We start from the raw sequence: 21,277 nt of genomic DNA, 5'->3' as shown, positions 1-21,277 counted from the left end.
CTCCGGTGGGATTGGATTTTCGGCCAACACATCCCACTCACAATCTACTTCTCGGCAGACCAGCGCAAACCCACATTCCAATTTTGGGGGGGGGGGGTGGGGGGGGGGGGGGGGGGGGGGTAAGCATCTCAACAATTTGTTTTTAAGCTACTCTATTTTTCTGTTTATGCACACAATACCGGTGTATATGTTAATTTGCCTGCTGGAATGCATTGGAGAGATTTGAATGAGATTGATCTTAGGATCAAAGAAGGTTTCATTAGTCGGAAACTCCCTTGAATTTTAGATCAAAATAAGTTTTTCAGGGCGTTGATGTGGCTCAGAGGGGCTGAGGAGTAGCAACGCTGCTCGAAAATTGCGGACGAAAGGTCTCTGTGTTGTGGACTCAATAGCACACTGAGTCACGCAACGAATGAGGCAACAACAACTCACTCAATAGGATTTATTTTTTATATTACTTTGAGTAGGATTTATTTTTTATATTTTTTTAAGTAGGAATTATTTCTAAGTTGCTCGAAAATTGCGGACGAAGGGTTTCTGTGTTGTGGACTCAATAGCACACTGAGTCACACATTGAATGAGGCAACAACAACTCACTCAATAGGATTTATTTCTTATATTACTTTGAGTAGGATTTATTTCTTATATTGTTTTAAGTAGGAGTTATTTCTAATTACTTTTATATGTAGGGGCATTATGGGGAATTATTGTAACCCTAACCCTAAAACTCCATGACGTGATCTATTTAAAGGAAAGAATGAATGAAATAGGTAAGCTTTGAAATTTTAGAATATCCTAGTGTAAACAGGTTGAGATCACCTCTTGATCTCGAGTTTAGGGTTTACTCCAAAAATCCAATCTGTCCTTCACCCTCCATCCTCATCCAAATTCGTCCATCTTCATCCTTCATCATCCATACTAAGAAGAGGAGCTTCCTGCCCCTTTTTCGAGCCCAAAGAGAGGGTCTTCCTTCCTTCTCAGCGTCAATAATCAGCAAGGGTTCTAACCCTCTTGACGAGCAGAAAAAGGAAGGATTTTTTGGTTCTCCACGTGAAGAGCCGGTGCATCCCTTCCTAGCTTGGAAGCATCACTGAAACCTAGCCTCAAGACAAGGGCTACACTTAAGCTAGGTCTTCAATCCTAGCACGAGCAGCAACCAAATCATGGTTGAAACCCTGATTTACGTGAGCAAGAAAAGGTATTTCTTCCATTATCTCTCCACCTGAATTATTTCCATTCTAGCTATAACTTTAGCACTAGAGTGTGTTCATAAAAAGGGAGACTGATCACTGGTGGAAGATTAGCAAAAGAAGGGTTATTTAACCCTCCTTACCGAGCCCAGCAACTCAGTACCAGTGCTGGATTCACAAATCCCACGCCGTGTTACTCGATCCATGACCCGGGACCGTAACACTCTGTTTTGTGAAGTAGCGAAATAGTGCCCAAGTGCTGGAATTTCAGATTGGGGATATGCAGTTCGAGCTGAATTTTTTTGGAGGATGCCGGGACCCATTGGAAAATGTTTTTGGGGACCTCTGAAATTTTTTTAGGGTGGCTTGGTTGTTTTGTGGATGATTTAATTGTTGCTCGGGCACTGTTAGTGGATACGTTTCATTTAAGTAGGAGTGTAGAATCTTTTCCATTGCTGAAATTTTTTTGTGAGGGGCTATATTTTGCTGTTGATGAGCACAGTCACTGTGCATGGGGTCGTTACTTAATTGACAGTTAGAGCAGCTGCTCTAACTATTGTAGTGCTACATTTTTTGGGTCTCGTCAGGCGAGACGGAGATGGGAAATTCCAATGTTCTGGATGTGTTAATTTTGAGAATGCTGAAGTATGCAGTAGTGTTGTCTACAATGATAAGAATGCATGCTTGTTAAATGATTATGCCATTTGAGCTCACCCTACTATTGGGTATGCCGAGAAAGATGAATCAGTGCTGCATGTTTCTGCTATTAGAAGTGCCTCAGTTGAGACTGCAGAAATTAGGTGCAGCTCAACCCACTCTTTTTGGAATTTCCGTGGACTTCAAGTAGTCACAAGTGTGCACTATGAATCAGAGATGTCCTTCTTGGGAAAGGAGAGCAGTGCTGCACTTCAACATCCCATTGTTCTTATATTTCAACCTACTGAGGTACAAGGAACAGGAGCTTGGAACATGCTCCAAGAAGAGGTGTTGGACAATGTAGAGGCTATGTTGGGAATTCATTTGGGGTTTCACTATCCCACAAGAGTAGTGGCTTTAAAATCTGGAGACTTCTTGGCGGGCTGTGGACACTCCAAAATAAAGATTAGTGGAAAAGGAGGCCCTGCAGCTATTCCACAATCTTCAATTGACCCTGTTTTGGCAGCATCATCTTCTGTAATCAGCTTACAAAACTTTGCATCAAGGGAGGCAGATCCTCTAGATTCATAGATGGTTTCAAAGTCCCACATCAAGGGAGGCAGTGCTTACACTTTCATTCCTGATTCAGTAACAGTTGGCGGCACTTTAAGGGCATTTCGTAAAAAGAGCTTCTATGCATTAAAACAAAGAATTCAAGAGGCAATCAATGGGCAAGCAGCTGTGCACCGATGCAGGGCCGCGTTAGACTTCTTTGACAAAGAGCAGCCCATGATTCCTCCAACTAGGAATGGTGAGAGGATTTACGAACATGTTCGCCGTGCCTCTATTAGTATTGTTGTTGTGCAGAATATTCCCACAGCTCAGCTTATTATGGGTGGTGAGGTTTTTGCCTTCTATATGGCCCACATACCAGAAACCTTTATTCTTTTGGGTACAAGGGAGGAGACGATTGGATCTCCTCATCCTCCACATAGCCCTTACTATGCTATTGATGAAGATGCTCTGCTGATTGGTGCTGCTATTCATGCTGCCTTTCCACATTCATATTTTCTGCACGGAGCTGCTACAAGTCCGGAAGTAGGTGTATATGCATATGCCGCAGCGCAAGTCAAGACAGCCATGGAGGTTACTCATCATCTTGGAGGACAAAATTATGTTTTTTTGGGTGGAAGGGAAGGATATAAACCTCTCTTACACACAGATATGAAAAGGGAGTTGGATCATATGGCAACTTTTCTTAAAGCTGCAGCTGATTGGAAGCAGAAAATTGGATTTACTGGTACACTTTTGATTGAAACTAAACCACAAGAACCCACTACACACCAGTATGAGTGGGATGCTGCTACTCCAGCAAGCTTTCTCCTACAATATGGTCTTTCAGGGGAATTCTAACCCAAAAGTGAGTGTAACCATGCTACCCTATCCAAACACAGTTGTTTCCAAGAGCTTGAAACTACAACGATCAGTGGGTTGCTTGGCAACATTGATGCAAACACCGGCGACCCCCAGAATTGTTGGGACACTGTTCAAGTCCTCGTGGACATTGGAGAGGCCACTCTGATTATGCTGTGTGGTTAGAAATGGAGGGCTGGCACATGGGGGATTCAACTTTGATGCAAAACTTCAGGGAGAGAGTACAAAAGCAGAAGATTTATTCATTGCTCATATATCTGGGATGGATACCCTGTCAACGAGCTAATTTTTTTTTGTTTTCACTTGGCCTGACTGGTTATGGAGGAAAAAAATTATTTCTCTTCGTGGATGCTCTAGTTTTGTAGCCCAGAGGGCGGACGCTGATACCGCGATTGACACTTGCGAATGGATGACGACATCGACAGGGGAAAGCAGACCTACCTTCCGAGCTTGAGGACAAGCTCGTTCTTCTAGGGGGGTGAAATGTTATGCACGCAATAACATTATTATTTTAGTTTTTTTTTTAATTTACTTTCTTTATTTCAATTTTAGGCCACATGGTGTTAGGTTCTCTCGCCATGGATCGAGTCACCCGGCAATCTCCTGTGGCTTCCAGATTGGCTGACGAAGAAGGGAAAACTTTGGGGGTCTTAGAACGCCCAATGATGTAGGAACTGGAGCTTTTGAAGGAGCTCCACCCTTAGGCCTCCTTAGAGAGAGTACCCGATCTCGTCTATGCTAATTGATCAATGTTTGTTTCCCTTCATTCACTTGACACCCTAAATAGATCAGGGAAAATGTCAAAGGTTCCATAATTACAATTAGACCCTTATTGAACTTCAAATTACAATTAAACCCCTAAGATACTGAAATACAAGTTTACTCCATCTATCCTCTTCTCCGGTTCATCACTCTTGATGCTATGGAGTCTATAACATCACCCCCTCCTGAAGAAAGAGTTTGTTCTCAAGCTCGTAAGTGGAGAATTGACTCTGGAAGGACTCGAGTGTCTCCCAAAAGGTTTCCACCAATTCCGCGTCTGTCCACTGAACGAGCACCTCCCATGCAGTGTTAACTCGCCTGGCTTGAAGGATCTGTGCTAGAGTGGGCATAGACCGGCCATCTTTGAGTAGAGGTAGAGGGGTATGCAGTAGGGGAGAGTCTCCCTTGAACGGCTTGAGGAGGGAGACGTGGAAGACGTCATGTAACTTGGCATCTGGTGGAAGCTTCAAATGATAATCCACATTGCCAATACGGTGAAGAACTTGGAATGGCCCATAAAATTTTGGAGAGAGCTTATGCCGTTTGATGGCTGCAAGAGAGAGTTGGCGGTATGGTTGAAGTTTGGGCCAAACAAATTCTCCGGGTGCAAAGGAAAGGGGACGATGTCCTTTGTCATAAGTGTGCTTCATCGCGGCTTGTGAACGCTGTAATTGAAGGCGGACCTGAGCAAGTATTTCATCTCTGTCGGCTAATGCTTGGTCCAGTGCTGCTACCGAGAAGACCCAGGTTCATAAGATAGTAGACGCAGGGGGTCTCTTCCATAAACGACTCGAAAGGGGGTAGTACCCAGTGCAGTGTGGTATGACGTATTATAACAATACTCTGCCCATGCATACCAACGAACCCACTGCCTGGGAGTGTCCCCCACAAGGCACCGCAAATACATCTCCAGTGTGTAGTTTACCACCTCTGTCTGGCCGTCTGTTTGAGGGTGGTATGATGAAGAAAAGGCTAACTTGGAGCCGTGGAGCTTAAATAGTTCCCCCCAGAATTTACTAGTGAATATAGCATCACGGTCGCTAGTGATGGTCTCCGGAAGCCCACGAAGCCGGAAAATATGATCCATGAAGTGTTGAACGACTTGTGTGGCTGTATAAGGATGGCTGAGGGCCATAAAGCGTGCATATGTCAAGAACCAGTCTACCACAGCAAGAATAACAGATTTCCCTGCGGAAGGAGGAAGGTCATCGATAAAATCCATTAAGAGATCTGCCCATACCTGTGAAGGAAGTTGAAGGACTTGTAGCAAGCCGGTGGGTTATAAGGATTCAGATTTATTCCGCTGACAGACCTGGCATGCGGCAACATAATCAGCAATGACCCGCTTCATACCCCTCCAATAAAACTCCCGGCTAAAGCGGAAGTATGTCTTCTGTTGGCCCTCATGTGTACTTTCATGAAAGGAGGCAATAATGGTAGGAAGGAGTGCCGAAGAAGGATGAAGATATATGCGTCATTTATAGAGAATGAGACCTTCTTGTAGTGTCCAGTTATTGTCCTTGGAATGGTTCTCGATTTGAGCTTGTAAGGCAAGGAGATCTGGATGATGGCTAGTATCTTGACGGATTGTGTCCAGCAAGAGGGACCTGGGGTGGCTCAGTTCATGTAGGTGTGAATCCCCCAGTTCTCTGCATGACAAGGCGTTTGCCCCACGGTTGAGATAACCCGGTTTGTATTCCACCTGAAAATTGAATCCAATTAATTTGTTGAGCCTATGTTGTTGTGGGGATGTAGTATGGCATTGCTCCAATAAGTATTTGAGGCTACAGTGGTCTGTCTAGATCATAAAAGGTCTGCCCCATAGATACGGCCTCCAATGTTGCACGACTTTGGCCATCTATGAGTTCCCTTTCGTAAGTGGCTAACTTGTGATGGTGAGGAGCGAGGTGGCAACTGAAATAAGCGATGGGGTGTCCTTGTTGCTGCAAGAAGACACCTATGCCTCCCCCGGATGTATCACATTTTATTATGAATTTTTTGGCAAAGTTTGGTAATTGAAGAACTAGAGCTGACGCTAATGCTTGTTTCAATTGGTGAAATGATGAGTCCGCCAACTGAGACCACTGAAAGGCATGCTTCTTCAATAAATTGTGCACCGGTGCTGCCAGCTGACCATATTCTTTTATAAAATTTCTATAATACTCTGCGAGACCAAGGAACCCTTTCAAAGTTGTGACGGAGTGAGGTGTGGGCCATTCCATAACAGCCTATATCTTGCTGAAGTCCGGTTTCACCCCAGTGGTAGAGATCACATGCCCCAAATAAGCTACTTCGGAAGTGGGGAAGTAACATTTGGCTCTATTGAGAAATAAATGGTGTGCTCGAAGAATTGTGAAAACCTGTTGCAATTGGTGCAAATATGCTTCCCAAGTTTTGCTATAGACCAGTAAATCGTAAAAAAAAACTAAGACATGCTTCTATAAGAAAGGGCGAAATACCTTGTTCATAAGCGTTTGAAAGGTGGACGGGGCGTTGGATAGCCCAAATGGCATCACCAGGAACTCGTAGTGACCATGGTGGGTGTGGAAGGCAGTTTTTTTGACATCCTCCGAATAAACCCGAATCTGATGGTATCCAGATTTCAAGTCCAGCTTGGTAAATAATTGAGATCCGTGTAGCTCGTCCAATAATTCATCTACCACCGGAATTGGAAATTTATCTTTGATGGTGTGAGCATTGAGTTCATGGTAATCCACACAAAAGCGCCAAGATTTATCTGATTTTTTCACCAGCAATACTGGGGACAAGAAGGGGGAATGGCTAGGTTGAATAATACCCTATTGGAGCATTTGTTGACATTGCCTTTCTATCTCATCTTTTTGCATATGTGGATAGTGGTAGGGACGCACTACCACTGGTTCTGTGCCCATCTTCAAACGAATTCTGTGATCACAATCTCGTATAGGCGGGAGGTCTGTAGGTTCCTGAAATAAATCGGCATATTCAGCCAACAATGAAGCTAAGTTATCCCACTCTGAAGGACTCACGAAAAGTTTCTGGAGAGTGCGTGGGCACTAGTGCCCTGGAGGGTGATCGGATGGCTGTCCTGTGTAAAACTCATGGTAAGGGATTGGAAATCCCATAAGATCGGACCCAATCACTACAGCCATTTAATGCCCAATACCAGGTCAAAACCAACCAGTGGTATGACCAAAAAATCCGCCACAAAGGAGTGTCCCTCAATAGTAAAGGGCACTGTTGAACAGAAGCCGATAGTGGCGACCTTGTCACCGTTAGCCACTGAGACTGATATTCCTGACTTCTGCTGGAATGATAAACCCAACTGTTGTGCTGCCTGGCTGCTTATAAAATTATGGGTGTTGCCTGAGTCCACCAGTGCTAGCAGATTAAGATGATTCATGGTGGCGTGGACTTGCATGGTATTTGTGTTGTGCAGGCCTGTCATTGTGTGGAGGGAGATTTCTGGTTCCTCCTCCTCGGTTTGGTCCACATCCTCCTAAAAGTCATCCTTTGTTGGGTCTTCTATTTCTACCCAAAAGAGTCTTTTGCATTGATGGCCCCTTATGAATTTTTCATCACAATTGAAACATAGTCCTTGAGCCCTTCTCTGATCAATTTTTTCTTTTGTAAGACGTTTGATAAATCCATGAGGTGGTGGTGTTGTAGAGGGGGTGTGGGGTTGAGGCCGTGGGGTAGTGGAAAAAGGGCCAGTGGCTTGTGGCCGAGGTTGCCATGGGGGACGTTTGGTTAATGAATCTCAGAAGAGGCGCTGGTTGGTGTCCAATGCTCTTACCAAATTCATGGTGTGGGCTGGGAGGTGGGGGCTTCCAATTCCACTTCTAGGCGAAGTGGTTCCACAAGGCCAGCAGTGAACAAACTGACATAAAGTTCAGGGCGCACCAAATGACTTGCACGGGCAAGTTTCTCCTGGAACAATTCCTGATATTGTTCAATAGTTCCAAGCTGTTTTAAATTAACCAAATCTCCAACTGGGTTGTTGCGAAGTGCATGACGAAATTGTAGCATGCAATTTTCCTTGAAAAATTCCCAATCATAGACCACAAACTCATTTTTGAATTGATGAAACCACATAAGAGCTTCATCAAGCATGTGGAAGGCAGATAATTGAACCTTGCCCTCAGGCAGAGTTCCTTGATTGGAAAAGAAATGATCACACATGTGTAACCACATTAAAGGGTCGGAAGACCCATCATACGTTGGAAAATCAAGCTATGTGTACCTGGGCACGGTAGGGGGTGCTGGATTGATGCCCCCACAAGGTGGAGGTGTTTGGCGTAGGGGAGGAGGTGGTGGTGGGGGCTGAGGGTGGAGATGTTCTGTTATGCGTGTGGAAGAAGCCATCTGGGTGGAAAGCTGAGCAAAGCCCTCCTCCACTCGGGACATCAACAACTGGAATTTTTCGTCAAGGCCATTGATTTGAGATTGTAAATCAGCATGGTTCTCTTCCACAAAATTCTGAATTTCTACAGGGGTAGAGGAATCACCAATGGTGGTCCTGCTCTGATACCACGATGTTAGGTTCTCTCGCCATGGATCGAGTCACTCAGTGATCTCCTCTGGCTTCCAGATTGGCTGACGAAGAAGGGAAAGCTTTGGGGGTTTTAGAATGCCCAATGATGTAGGAACGTGAGCTTTTGAAGGAGCTCCACCCTTAGGCCTCCTTAGAGAGAGTACCCGATCTCATCTTTGCTAATTGATCAATGCTTGTTTCCCTTCATTCATTTGACGCCCTAAATAGATAGGGAAAATGTCAAAGGTTCCATAATTACAATTAGACCCTTATTGAACTTCAAATTACAATTAAACCCCTAAGATACTGAAATACAAGTTTACTCCATCTATCCTCTTCTCCGGTTCGCCACTCTTGATGCTATGGAGTCCATAATACATGGGTATTTTTGTAATATTTTATTCATAGGGTATTTTTATAATATTTTATCTTAAACCCTAACAGGGTGAACCCTATTTAAGGGGTATGATTAATGAGAAAGACAAACATTGAGAATTAGGTTAAATCTAGTGTAAACAGGCTTGAGATCACCTTCTTGATCTCGAAGTTAGGGTTTTCCTAAAAAACCCATGTATTCTCTCATCCTCCATTGATCTTCGTCTTCCCCATGTCTTCCTACTATCCCTACAGTAATGCATGGCAGACCCATAACTGGTGCCAGATCCAAGATCCTCCCAATGAATCCTTGTGTCAGATCTGGGACCGTAACAAAGACCAATAGAACATACCCCTAGAAGTAAGTAAGAACAATCTTGTGACTAAACTCAAGAGATCTGCCAGAACTAGTAGAGCACCACAAAGGTACTGTTAGGTTCCCTTGCCATGGATCATGTCACCCGGCATTCCCCTCTTGGTTCCAGTCTTGAAGATGAAGAAGGAGGTGCTGTAGTTTCTGAACGTCAACTGGTTATTGGTGATTTCCGAGAGAGAAGGTGAGTGAGGGCGTGAGGAAAGTGGAGCTCCAAGGGAGGACGTTAATTCTAATTAGCCTACTGGAATTCATCTACTCAACTTTGGTTGATTGATTTCAAGTTTCTGTCCTCCTTATAAATCAAGGAAGAAACGCACACAAGTGGGCCAAGATTTGGCCAATTAACTCGATGCAAAAATTACAAAGTACCCCATGACTTAACCTTAATTTAACAACAATTAAGTCCTATGCCTAGCTGTGACTCTTGATACTATTGATTCCATAACATCACTCCCCTCCTGAAGAAAGAGCTTGTCCTCAAGCTCAAAGTTTGGAAAGAGTTCCTTGAATTCAGCCAATGGCTGTCAAAAGGCCTCCACCGGGTCCGTCTACACCCAATGGACGAGCAGTTCCCAACAGTCATTAACTTTGCGAACCTGGTAGACGTGAGCTGGAGTGGGCAAGATACAGGCATCGCAAAGTGGAGGGAGAGGGGTGTGCAATAGTGGCGAATCGCCCTTGAATGGTTTCAGCAGAGACACGTGGAATACATCATGAATATGGGCATCGGCCGGTAACTGGAGATGGTAGGCGACGCTACAGATACGCTCCAATATCTGAAAGGGCCCAAAGTACTTGGGGGAGAGCTTGTGACACTTGGATGCATGGAGGGACAATTGGTGGTACTTGTGAAGAAGGAGCCACACATAATCGCCTGGGGCATAAGAGTAGTCACGGTGGGCTTTGTCATAAGAGTTCCTCATGCGCGACTGAGCCCTCAATAAGTTGTAGTGGATATGTGCCAACATGCTGTCCCATTCCATCAAAGCCTAGTCGATGGTAGCCACATGTGAAGAGCTAGCAAGGTAGGAGACCAGGTGATAGATGCCAGATTCTAACATGAGAACTAGGTTAATTATAATAGAATAACCCTTATAATTGTGTTATAGGTGGTTATTTATCAGTTTTCAAATAAAACGTGCATTTATTGAATTTGGCATTAATCACTGTCTATATTGCATATTTTTCTCTCATGAATCATATTTCATTGCTTTTAGGGTTTATTTCTTCCTGAAATGATTTTTATGGATTCAATTATGGAATTTCAAGAGCATTTTGGTGGAGAAGGAGATATTTACCAAAATGCCATTGGTGAAAGGGAGTATTTTTTTAGGGCAAATCGTATTGAAAAGGGGAGGGGTGTTACCGATATAGAGGACCGTCGATAGAAACAGGGGAAGACCAAAGAGGATTTTTCCAGTCATTCGCCGCGCCACCGTCATCCACTGCCCTCTGGCAACCGAGAACAGACCCGAGGAGAGCTTGAGAGAGTCTCCATCACGGCGAGTTCGACAGTGCCAGTTTCTGCTCGCCAGGCCAAGAGGTGACCTGAGAGGGCTCCTCCGGTGCCGATTCCGCATTCCGACCATCCTCCGGCGTCGATTACCCATTTTCGACCATCTCCGGAGCCATTCCGACTCCGATCGAGACTCGAGAGATCCGGTTAGAGGACTTCAGCTTCGTTCCGTTCTTCGCCGGTCGTCACCTCCGTCCGTGGGCTTCTATCCTTCTTCGTCGGCGTTGTCTCTACCTCCGGCCACTCGCTCTTGCTACCCGAAGCCATAAATTTTGGGAAATTGCAGCACCCGTGAGAACGAGTATGCTGCCCGAGCGAGAGGAAGGAGAAGGGGAGTAATCCGTAATTTTTGAATTTAATTTTCCTATAGTTTGAACTTAGGTTTTGAATGTTTATTAAATTTGATTTGAGAATTAATATTTATCGAATATTTGTTTTCCGGATATTTGATTAAAGTAGATAATTAGGGTAGGATTGTAAGCTAGGTAGGATTTTGGTATTTTAATCCGATTTCTGTATTTCACTCTATGCGCCCGAGAGGGGATAGACGCAAGGATTGAGAAATCAGATTCGTGGTTACGTGGTGCTCGAGAGAGGCATGAATCACGGTAAAATCTAGAGTTGATAATTTTAGCATCATCATAATAGGAAATTGATTCTCTGCATTCTATTGTAATCCGATCTCTGTCATTAGCTCTAGGTGCTCGAGAGGGGCTAGACGCAAGGATTGAGAATCCAGATTCGTGGTTACGTGGCGCTCGAGAGAGGCACAGATCACGGTAAAATCCAGAGTTGACGTTTCCTGTTGTGCAAGTAGTTAATCAGATTATTGCTTAATAATTTAGGATATAATTAGTGTTTAGTTTAGATTAATTCATCATATTTGGTTAGGCTAGTTGACTGAAGAATACACAAAATTCAGTCCTCCCTGTGGATATGACCCTCGCTTCCCGCTAGATTATATGAACGATTCATACGCTTGCAAGGTATAAAAGCTGATGTAATTAAATTTCACATCACCAGGTGAGGGGGAGGTCTACCACAAACCACCTGAAAGGGGGTCATCTAGAGGGTGGAGTGGTAGGAAGTGTTGTAGCAGAATTCGGCCCACGCAATCCAGCGGACCCAAGTCTTCGTATTATCGCCCACAAAACAGCACAAATACACGTCCAGTGTGAGGTTGACAACCTCTGTTTGCCCATCAGTCTGGGGGTGGTAAGCAGAAGAGAAAGCCAGTTTGGTTCCCTATAGTCAAAAAAGTTCCTTCCAAAAGGTGCTAGTAAAAAGAGCATCTCTATCACTAGTGATAGTTTCCAGGAAGCCATGAAGGCGCAAAATGTTGTCCACGAAAATCTGATGATAAGGCAAGCTTGAATTGAGCAAATGAGGATGCTGCTGCCTCGGACCATGCGAACGCATTTGCGTTTCATTAAGCACGTCAGGGGTGCTGCTAGCTGACCGTAGTCATGGATGAACTTGCAGTAGTACCTAGATAAACCCAAGAACCCTTTTAACGCCGTTGCTGAATGTGGAGTAGGCCAGTCCACAATGGCTTGGATCTTTGAACTATCCACCTTGACGCTGGTGACAGAAATAACATGGCCCAAATAAGCTACCTCAGGAGCACCAAACGAGCATTTGGAATGCTTGAGAAAGAGATGGTGTGCATGTAAGAGTTGAAACACCGTGCGCAAGTGCTGCATGTGGCTCTCCCAAGTGGCATTGTAGATCAAAATATCATAAAAAAAAGACATATTTTCGTAAAAGGGGCCGAAATACCTTGTTCATGAGGGCTTGGAAGGTGGAGGGGGCATTGCAGAGCCCAAATGGCATGACCAGAAACTCAAAGTGGCCATGGTGAGTACGGAATGCCGTCTTCTCCACATTGGGCGGGTAGACTGGGATTTGATGGTACCCGGAACACAAATCCATTTTGGTAAATAAGTTGGCACCATGGAGCTCGTCCACCACGGGGATCAAAAATTTGTCCTTGATAGTGTGTGCATTCAACTCTCTGTAGTAGACACAAAAGCACCAAGTCTGATCTTTCTTGCGCACTAACAGCACCAGAGAAGCAAAAGGGGACCTGCTGGATTGAATTAGGCCTTGTTCGAGCATTTTCTGGTATTGCCTCTCAATTTCATCCTTCTATAAGTGTGGATAGCGGTATGGCCGGACAACGATAGGCTCCATACCCAATTTGAGATGGATACGATGGTCACATGTCCTAATGGGAGGAAGTGATTGAGACTCCATAAAGTCCCCAAACTCGGTAATGAGGGACTGTAAGGCACTGCTGTCCGAGGTGACTACCTGTAAGTGCTGGAGTGTGCAGCGGGAGGGGGCATGAGTGCCATGAAGAATGATGTCACGCTGTCCAGAAGTGAAGGTCATCGTTAAGGATGTGAAATCCCATAAAATCGGACCCAATTGTTGAAGCCACTTGATATCCAAAACTAAGTCAAACCCGGCAAGAGGAATGACCAAGAAGTCGGCGACAAAGGGATGACCTTCAATATCAAACCGGACTGCTGAACATAATCCAATACTGGTAAGTTTCTCCCATTTGCCACTGAAACCGAGAGGCTAGAGTTGTGTTGCACTGGTAAGCACAATTGCTATGCTGCGGTTTGGCTGAGAAAGTTATGGGTGCTGCCTGAATCAACCAAGGCAACTGCCATGAGATTTTGGATGTGGATGTGGACCTGCATGGTGTTGGTATTGTGCAAGCCCGTCATGGCATGGAGGGAAAGGGCAGGTTCCTCCATTGCTGGCTCCTCTTCAGGTTCTGAAATGTCACCCTCTTCAGGATCACCCCCATCAAGATAAAATAGCCTTTTGCACTGATGGCCGGTGCGATACTTCTCATCACAATTGAAATAGAGGCCTTGAGCTCCCCGTTGTTCCTTTTCAGCTTTAGAGAGGTGTTTGATGAATTAGGGAGGTGGTGTGGGAGGTGGAGACTGTGTAGGAGGAATGGAAGTGGGGGAAGCAGCTAGGGGGGGGGGGGGGGGGGGGAGGGGGGGTCGCTGGCCTTGGTTTCTTCTGCCAATAGAGTCTCTCAAGATGCACTGTTTGGCATCCAATGTTCGGGCCAAATTCATGGTGTGGTCGAGATTGGGTGGGGCATGTAATTCAACCTCAAGGCGGAGTGCCTCAATCAAACCTGCGGTGAACAAGGGAAGATATTGGTTGGGGATCACCAAGTGAGAGGCACGGGCCAGTTTTTATTGGAAGGATTTCTGGTACTATTCTATCGAGCCAGTTTGCTTGAGGTTGGTTAATTTTCCAAGAGGGTTATGGTGGGCTGGGGGTCCAAACTGCAACATACATGAAGCTTTGAAATACTCCCAATCAGACATAGGATTCTCGTTTTTGAACCGATGATACCACAATGGGCTTCATTGAACATGTGGAAGGCAGCAAGTGGAAGCCTTTCCTCGGGCTGGGTGCGTTGTGCCAAAAGAACTGGTCACACCTATGCCACCAAATGAGAGGGTCCAAAGACCCATCATGGGGGGGGGGGGGGGGGGGGGGGGGGGGGAGAGGGGGGTGGTTGGCAGGGGGAGAGTAGGCATGTTCGTGCTGGGTAGTAGGGCGAGGGAAGGCTTCGTCCATCTTAACCACCAGGAGCTGGATAATGTCGTTGACGGAAAGAATTTGTTGTTGCATGGAGTCAAGCTGGGCCTGCATTCCCACATGATTTTCCACCACCAAATTTCGAATTTTAGCAGGGGAAGAGGAATCGCCAACGGTGCTCCTATTTGATACCACGTCAACTGGTTGCTGGTGATTTCTGAGAGAGAAGGTGAGTGAGGGTGTGAGGAGAGTGGAGCTCCAAGGGAGGACGTGAATTCTAATTAGCCTACTGGAATTAATCTACTGAACTTTGCTTGATTGATTTCAAGTTTCCATCCTCCTTATAAACCAAGGAAGGGATGCATACAAGTGGGCCAAGATTTGGCCAATTAACATGACGCAAAAATTACAAAAGTACCCCATGACTTAACCTTAATTTAACAACAATTAAGTCCTATGCCTAGCCGTGACTCTCGATGTTATGGAGTCCATAACAGGTATTCCCCTGCACTAAATAATATTATTTTGACTGATAAAGGTATGTTATGAGGAAGTTGTGCAAGTTGATGAATCAACCAAGTGGGAGTTGGCCATGAAGGATGAAATGGATTCATTATTATCCAATTAGACATGGTAGTTGACTAAGTTACCTAAAATGAAAAAGGCCTTGCAGAATAAATGGGTGTATCGAATAAAATATGAACATGATGGCAGCAAACGGTACAAGGCAAGACTAGGGGTAAAAGGCTATGAACAAAATGAAGGCATTGACTATGTTGTCAGTAGTGAAATTGACTATTATTAAAATAGTGCTTGGACTAGTGGCAAATGAAGACTTGCACTTAGAGCAGTTGTATGTAAAGACAATTCTTCATGTTGATTTGGAGGAAGAAATTTATATGATGTAGCCACAGGGTTTCAAAGTACAAGGAAAGGAGAAAATGGTGTGCAAACTTCAAAAGAACTTGTATGGTCTTAAACAAGCTGCAAGACAGTGGTATAAGAAGTTTGATACTTTTATGAATAGTAATGGTTTCTTCAGGTGCTAGGCGGATCATTGTTGTTATGTGAAGAAGCTTGATGACTCCTACATTATTCTACTACTATATGTTGATGACATGTTGATAGTATGTGTTAGCAAACAAGAAATAGATAAGTTGAAAAGGGAGTTATCCAAGAAGTTTGAAATGAATGATTTGGGTGTTGCAAAACAAATCCTTGGGATGAGGATTACTAGGGACATTGATGCCTTGAAATTGTCACATGAAGAATATGTGAAGAAGGTGTTGAGCAAATTCAACATGAATGATGCAAAACTTGTCCGATCCACGATGTATTGACTGTTGTTTCATTGAGGGCACTTTGGGAAATTTCTCTTGTATCGCGGTTGCCCTAATTTTCTCTTTATAATTGAGGGGTGCCGCTATTAGGGTTTTAATCATCTTAATCCGAGCAACATCTTGAGTTACAGTCCGAGAGGTTATAGAGAAGCACCTGTAAGTGTGTGATTTCTCTTGTAAACTATTTCATCTTTCTAGCGGATTACTACAGCGTAGTCTCAACTTGAGGTAAACCTGTATAAATCTTATTGTTTGTTTTCGTGCTTGATTTTCCTTTCTTTCATGATTATTATTATTATTATTATTCTCATTAGTTTTGAATTAGGGCGTTTAATTCCTAATAAAAATGAGCTCTAGGAAGTGGGGTTTTCTTCAAAAATCATGGTCATTTTAACATAGAAGGGTTCTCAGATGCAGACTAGGTCGGATCCCTAGATAAGCCCACATGAGTACTGTACAATGGTTGAAGGATACTTGGTTACATGGAGAAGTACAAAGTAGAATGTAGTTGCAAGGTCAAGTGCAGAAGCAGAATGCAGGGCCATGGCACACGCAGTCAGTGAGCTTCTATGGATCATGTCCCTTCTCACTACATTGGGATTTCATTAAGGAGAGTCGATGAATCTACATTGCGATAATCAAGCAGCGATTTATATCACTTCAAATCTGGTCTTCCACAAAAGAACAAAACACATTGAGGTGGAGTACCACTTTATACGAAAAAAATTCCAAGCTGGCATAGTATCCCTCAGACATATAACCTCAAGAGGACAAGTTACAGACAACCTTACAAAACCGGTTACTCGCAAAATCCTATCCACCATTTGCAGCAAGTTGGATGTTTTCTCACCCACATCTTGAGGGAGAGTTTCAGAAGATGGGAGCAAGCCCACACGAGTACGGAGAAGGCCCACAGATCCAAGAGGGGTGGCATGATAGTAAATAAAGTGTAATCTCATAAAGATGGTACAAGGGTGTAATTAGTCAAAGAGAATATTTCTACTTGATGTCTTTTCTCATGTAAAGCTTGTAGCCCTAAGGGCCTTATTGACATTGTAATATCCTCTCAAAAACTATAAATAGAGGCCCTTGGCTTGGAGTAGAGCATCAAGTCATTCTTCCCTTATCTCAATTTGTCCAAGATCTCTCAGCCTAAAGGCTCTCTCCATTTTCTCTTTCTCCCTTCTTTACCGAAGTTCCTTCGCTTCTTCTCTTCTTCTCTTCTTCTCTCCTTCTCTTCGTCTCTTCTTTTCTTATTCTCTCCCTCTCTTACTTTGCTCGAGGTTTTAATCATGGGGTCCTAAACTCTACATGGGCCAACCTCTTGTGCATTGCTTCTGTTGGTTTCTATTTTTATATACTTATGGGTGTTTTAAGTTCGTTAAGAATTTTTTATGAGTACCATTAAGTGGGTTTCTATCATCATCCTTTGAGTGACAAACATTATGTTAGGAATTAGAAGCCCTAATTCAAAACTAACGAGAGCAATAATAATAACAAAAGAAGAAAAATCAAGCATGATGAACACAATATTTATACAGGTTCGCCTCAAGTGAGACTATGTCTTGTCATTCGTCGATGCAGTAATCCACTATGAAGATGAAATAGTTTACAAGAGAAATTGTATGCACTCATTTTTTTCTCTAACCTCTCTTAGCCGCAATTGATGATCCTCCTCCAAGTGATGAAGCCCTAACAACGACGCCCACAAATATAAAGAGAAAATTAGGGCAACTGAATTACAAGTGTGAAATCTCCAAATTAGGTTGATTCGCGACACAACGATCCGTGTAAGGCATAAGGTGTTAATTAGGCTCCACAACTTAAAACTCAACACTCTCCCTCACGTGTAGGCCCTCGTTTGTGGCTCTAAAAGTGGATAATTTTAGAGGCTCACATATGAGTACCTACTCTGATACCATATGAAGTTGGATCCAAGACCCATCCCAAAATGACTAGACAACTGTTGTGGTCCTGGGTTAAGTACCTATGCCTTCTGCTCCTAATAGGCCGGTCTTTTGGGTAGTATTGGTTAGGTACTTAACATTTGGTATTAGAACGGGCTCCCACGTCACGAGTTTGAATCCTAGAAGGGGCAACCTAGAGGCCAGATTAAAATTACTGGTAGGCCATAGGAACTTAACCCGGGTTCGGCCAGTGTCGCTAGAGTGGGCCGTCGCTAGAGTAGGCCGTCACTAGAGTAGGCCTTCGCTAGAGGAGGTCGTCGCTAAAGTGGGCCGTCGTGGTCGTCAGCTCATGAAGGTGGGGTGTGATGTTATGGTCCTGGGTTAAGTACCTATGTCTTCTGCTCCTAACAGGCTGGTCTTTTGGGTAGTATTGGTTAGGTACTTAACATTTGGTATCAGAGTGGGTGCCCACGTCGTGAGTTTGAATCCCAGTGTGAGCAAACTTAGCGGAGGGGGCGACCTAGAGGGTGGATTAAAATTATTGGTAGGGTCACAAAAAAGGTGGGTCGTACCAGTGTATCTAGAGTGGGCCATCGCAAGTGGGCCGCCGTGGTCGTCGGCTCATGAAGGTGGGGGTGATGTTGTGGTCTTGGGTTAAGTACCTATGCCTTCCGCTGCTAACATGTTGGTCTTTTGGGTAGTATTGGTTAGGTACTTAACAGGTCGTCCCTCCTTTGTCTCGAAAAAAGGCTCCAAGCTTCTCTGAGTGGAGAAGCATCATGGGGTTACTGTTCGTCGCCGGCAACAAGTCAGGCTCTACGTTGTCAGGTGGCATGAAAATTTTCTACATAGTAGTTTCATTTTTTTCGCCATTGACGGGTTATGCAAACCGAAAGGCAAAAAAAATCAAAAGACTTCGATTTTGAAGTAGAAATTATTGCCCTGGCAGAAGAAAATACTTCAGGAACAGTGGGTTCCAAATTGAAATTCCGACACCTCTCACTCTCGCTGTCGGCAGACTAGCGGAAAACTGACTTGTACGATTTTTGGAGTAAGTGACTAAGACGATTTTCTCCAAATTTTGTCTTCTCCTTTCTCAAGTCCCTTGAAGTTTTATGAAAACCCTCTACAATGGCATTGGGATTGTTCAGTGGGGGTACAACAACAGAAAGAATACTCGTATTTTGACGGATTTAAGGCTTGATTGTTAGAAATTCGAGATGGAAATTGTCTTATGATAATTCCTATTTGTAATTCTATGCTAAGGAGTTTGGTTCTTCTGGGAATGGTAGAGAAATGGTTGTGGGGGATGATTTATATTGCTATTGATGAGAATAGAACCTGTGTGTCTGTTCATTGTTATATATCCAGTAGTGACATTCAATCTGAAAACTGTGTTGAATTGTTTGGGTCACATGTATTCCTCTCGGAACATTGTTCGTTGAAATTCTTCAACCAGGTGTGAGTTCTAGAAATTATATGGTGGCCGTCGTGATAAGGTATGGGGAGACGGATGGGTTCAACAGACTAACGAATTTTAAAATTGCTGATGCTGTTGCAGTTAAGCAAGGTGCACAACAGCAGCAAATTCAAACTGACAATAAGGATGTAGACAATAGTGGAATCACATGGTGCATCTATAGATCATGTGAATCATGTAAATGCCACAATGATGACTGTTGGTAAGATATGCGAGCAGAATTTGGAGAAAAGAAAACTCCAACGTCAGTATTTAGAACAGTGCAAAGGACCATCTCTATTCTTTGGTCCCAAAGGAAGATGTGGGTTGCCTACAAATGTTGATTCCAACTATTGCTATGCATTAAGTTATGCAGCATGTGCCCTTCTTCATTTTGGAAAGACTGGCTTAATTTCAACGGTGGCAAATCTGGGTGCTGCCAGTGGAACATTAGATTCTGCCGACCCGGATAATGGGGCAATGTTGATGGATGACTATGCAAAGTGTAGGCTGGCTACAGTCAAATTTTTTTCAGCACTGCACACTGTTCCAGCAGTATTGAAGGTCAATCTGCCCACAGTTCAGACAACCCATGAGGTGGAGTCCTGGAATTCTATAATTAGAAGTCAGGTGGAAAAGGGGAATGTGCTGATTACTCGATATTTCAATGGCAGACAGTCCTGGCATTCTATAATAAGAGTTTATGTTGAAAAGGGGAATGTGATACTTGCTGGAAATTTACACTGAATACACCCAGGCCATTGGCTGAAGCTATTTAGGGAGATGAAGAAGTTGGGTAGGGCAGGAGAGGCCAACCAAGTATTTGATTGCATGAACCGAAAAGTCCTACAAGCATGGAATACTCTCCTTGAGGGTTACTACAACTTGGGCGACCAGGCACTGGGTTTACAACCGGATCCCTTTACTCAAGGAAGGAGGAACTGGAACGAGCTGGAAGAGACAACACATTTCAGTCCTCCATTCTGTGACACAATGGTTTCTGCTGTTGACAGCCATAACTAGGGAATTGTACCTGGAACAGAGGAATTGGCACAGAGGAGTTTGAGCAGTACAGAGACTCGTCCTAGGTTGAACTTGGCAGCAGCAGCTGCTGTAATGGCAGCTGATAATTTACTGTTTTTCATTATTCATAAGCAGCTAATTACCAATTTTGAGTTGGTTGTGCAATGGCAGATTGTAAAGTTGCTTTATCATGCCATCTTCTCTAACCTGTATACATCAAGGTCTTCATGGGGTAATAGCTCACTGGTCACGAAATTCGTGAGAATATGACTCAGAGAAGCCACCAAGTTATATGATAGGAATCCTAAAAATTGAGATGGGTGATAGAGCTATAAATTGGAAAGTTACTGATACCATTCCTTCTGCTCATGGGTATGACAAATTCGTAGAGAATTGCACAAAATTCTTCTAGTGCTGCTATCATAGAGAGAGTGGTTGGGTTGAGTGCTAGACTTACTTTTGTTTTTCATAGTGCTTCAATTTCTGGAATTGAGGAACACTTGCAAATTTTGGAGTTGGATGATATTGTCCTATTGACTGTTGTCTACAATCAGTGGTCCAAATTGAGACGGACAGAATGTGCAGTTTGCAGGGACCACTTGCTTCTAGGTTACAAGATGCAGGAGTTGCCTTGCCTGCAGTTATTTCACCCAAATTACCTAAAGTCATGGCTGGATGAGCATACTTCATGCCCGATCTGCAGGCATGAGCTACAAACAAATGACCATGGATATGAGAGCTGGAACGCGCATGAAAAGGAGGCTGGAGACGACAGGATAGGAACAGACTCTGAGGTCGAATAGAGTAAAAAAATAAATAAATAAATAAAATTTTCAGACGAAACTTTCTACCAATAGAGGGAACCAGTGTAGGGTTTTAATACCGCAATCTCTCGGTCTGGGGTGTTACATTACAATGCTTACACAACTTGTGTCGTCTAGTGGGTTGAGCCACATATGCTACTTGGGGAGACGTGGCGACGTTTCAGTACATATCCCTACCTTCGAGCTTGAGGAAAAACTCTTTCTCCAGGAGGGGTGTAATGTTATGACCTCAATAGCAGGGCGAGTCATGGGCTGAGTCAATTAGTATTAAGTTAATTATTTTTTTAATTTACTTTTACTTCATTTTTATTTCAATTGAATAATTAATATACCGCATGGGCAT

General features: G+C 43.9%; 1 protein-coding gene and 1 pseudogene across 1 annotated transcript; both read left to right on the top strand.

The window, feature by feature from the left end:
• The first annotated feature begins 2,063 nt into the window (after nt 1–2,063).
• LOC137937300 (IAA-amino acid hydrolase ILR1-like 1) lies at nt 2,064–3,546 on the top strand (annotated as a pseudogene).
• A 16,880-nt stretch (nt 3,547–20,426) lies between these two features.
• LOC137937299 (E3 ubiquitin-protein ligase AIP2-like) lies at nt 20,427–20,913 on the top strand. The gene is made up of 2 exons (XM_068782376.1): nt 20,427–20,482; nt 20,583–20,913. The coding sequence occupies exons 1-2, from the start codon at nt 20,427–20,429 to the stop codon at nt 20,911–20,913; spliced, it is 387 nt and encodes a 128-aa protein (XP_068638477.1).
• Nucleotides 20,914–21,277: the final 364 nt, after the last annotated feature.

Source organism: Aristolochia californica, unplaced genomic scaffold (genome assembly GCF_029961685.1).
Source record: "Aristolochia californica isolate CCGP_79_NKW_82.1479 unplaced genomic scaffold, dmAriCali1.0.hap1 SCAF_7, whole genome shotgun sequence".
NCBI classification, from domain to species: domain Eukaryota; kingdom Viridiplantae; phylum Streptophyta; class Magnoliopsida; order Piperales; family Aristolochiaceae; genus Aristolochia; species Aristolochia californica.
The sequence above is the reverse complement of the archived record's forward strand: the minus strand, read 5'-3'. Positions and strand labels throughout refer to the sequence as shown.

Coding starts and splice junctions, on each gene's coding strand:
- LOC137937299 (XM_068782376.1), top strand. CDS start 20,427: ATGGGTGATAGAGCTATAAATTGGAAAGTTACTGATACCATTCCTTCT. Junction 20,483..20,582: donor ACCATTCCTTCTGCTCATGG/GTATGACAAATT, acceptor TGTTTTTCATAG/TGCTTCAATTTCTGGAATTG.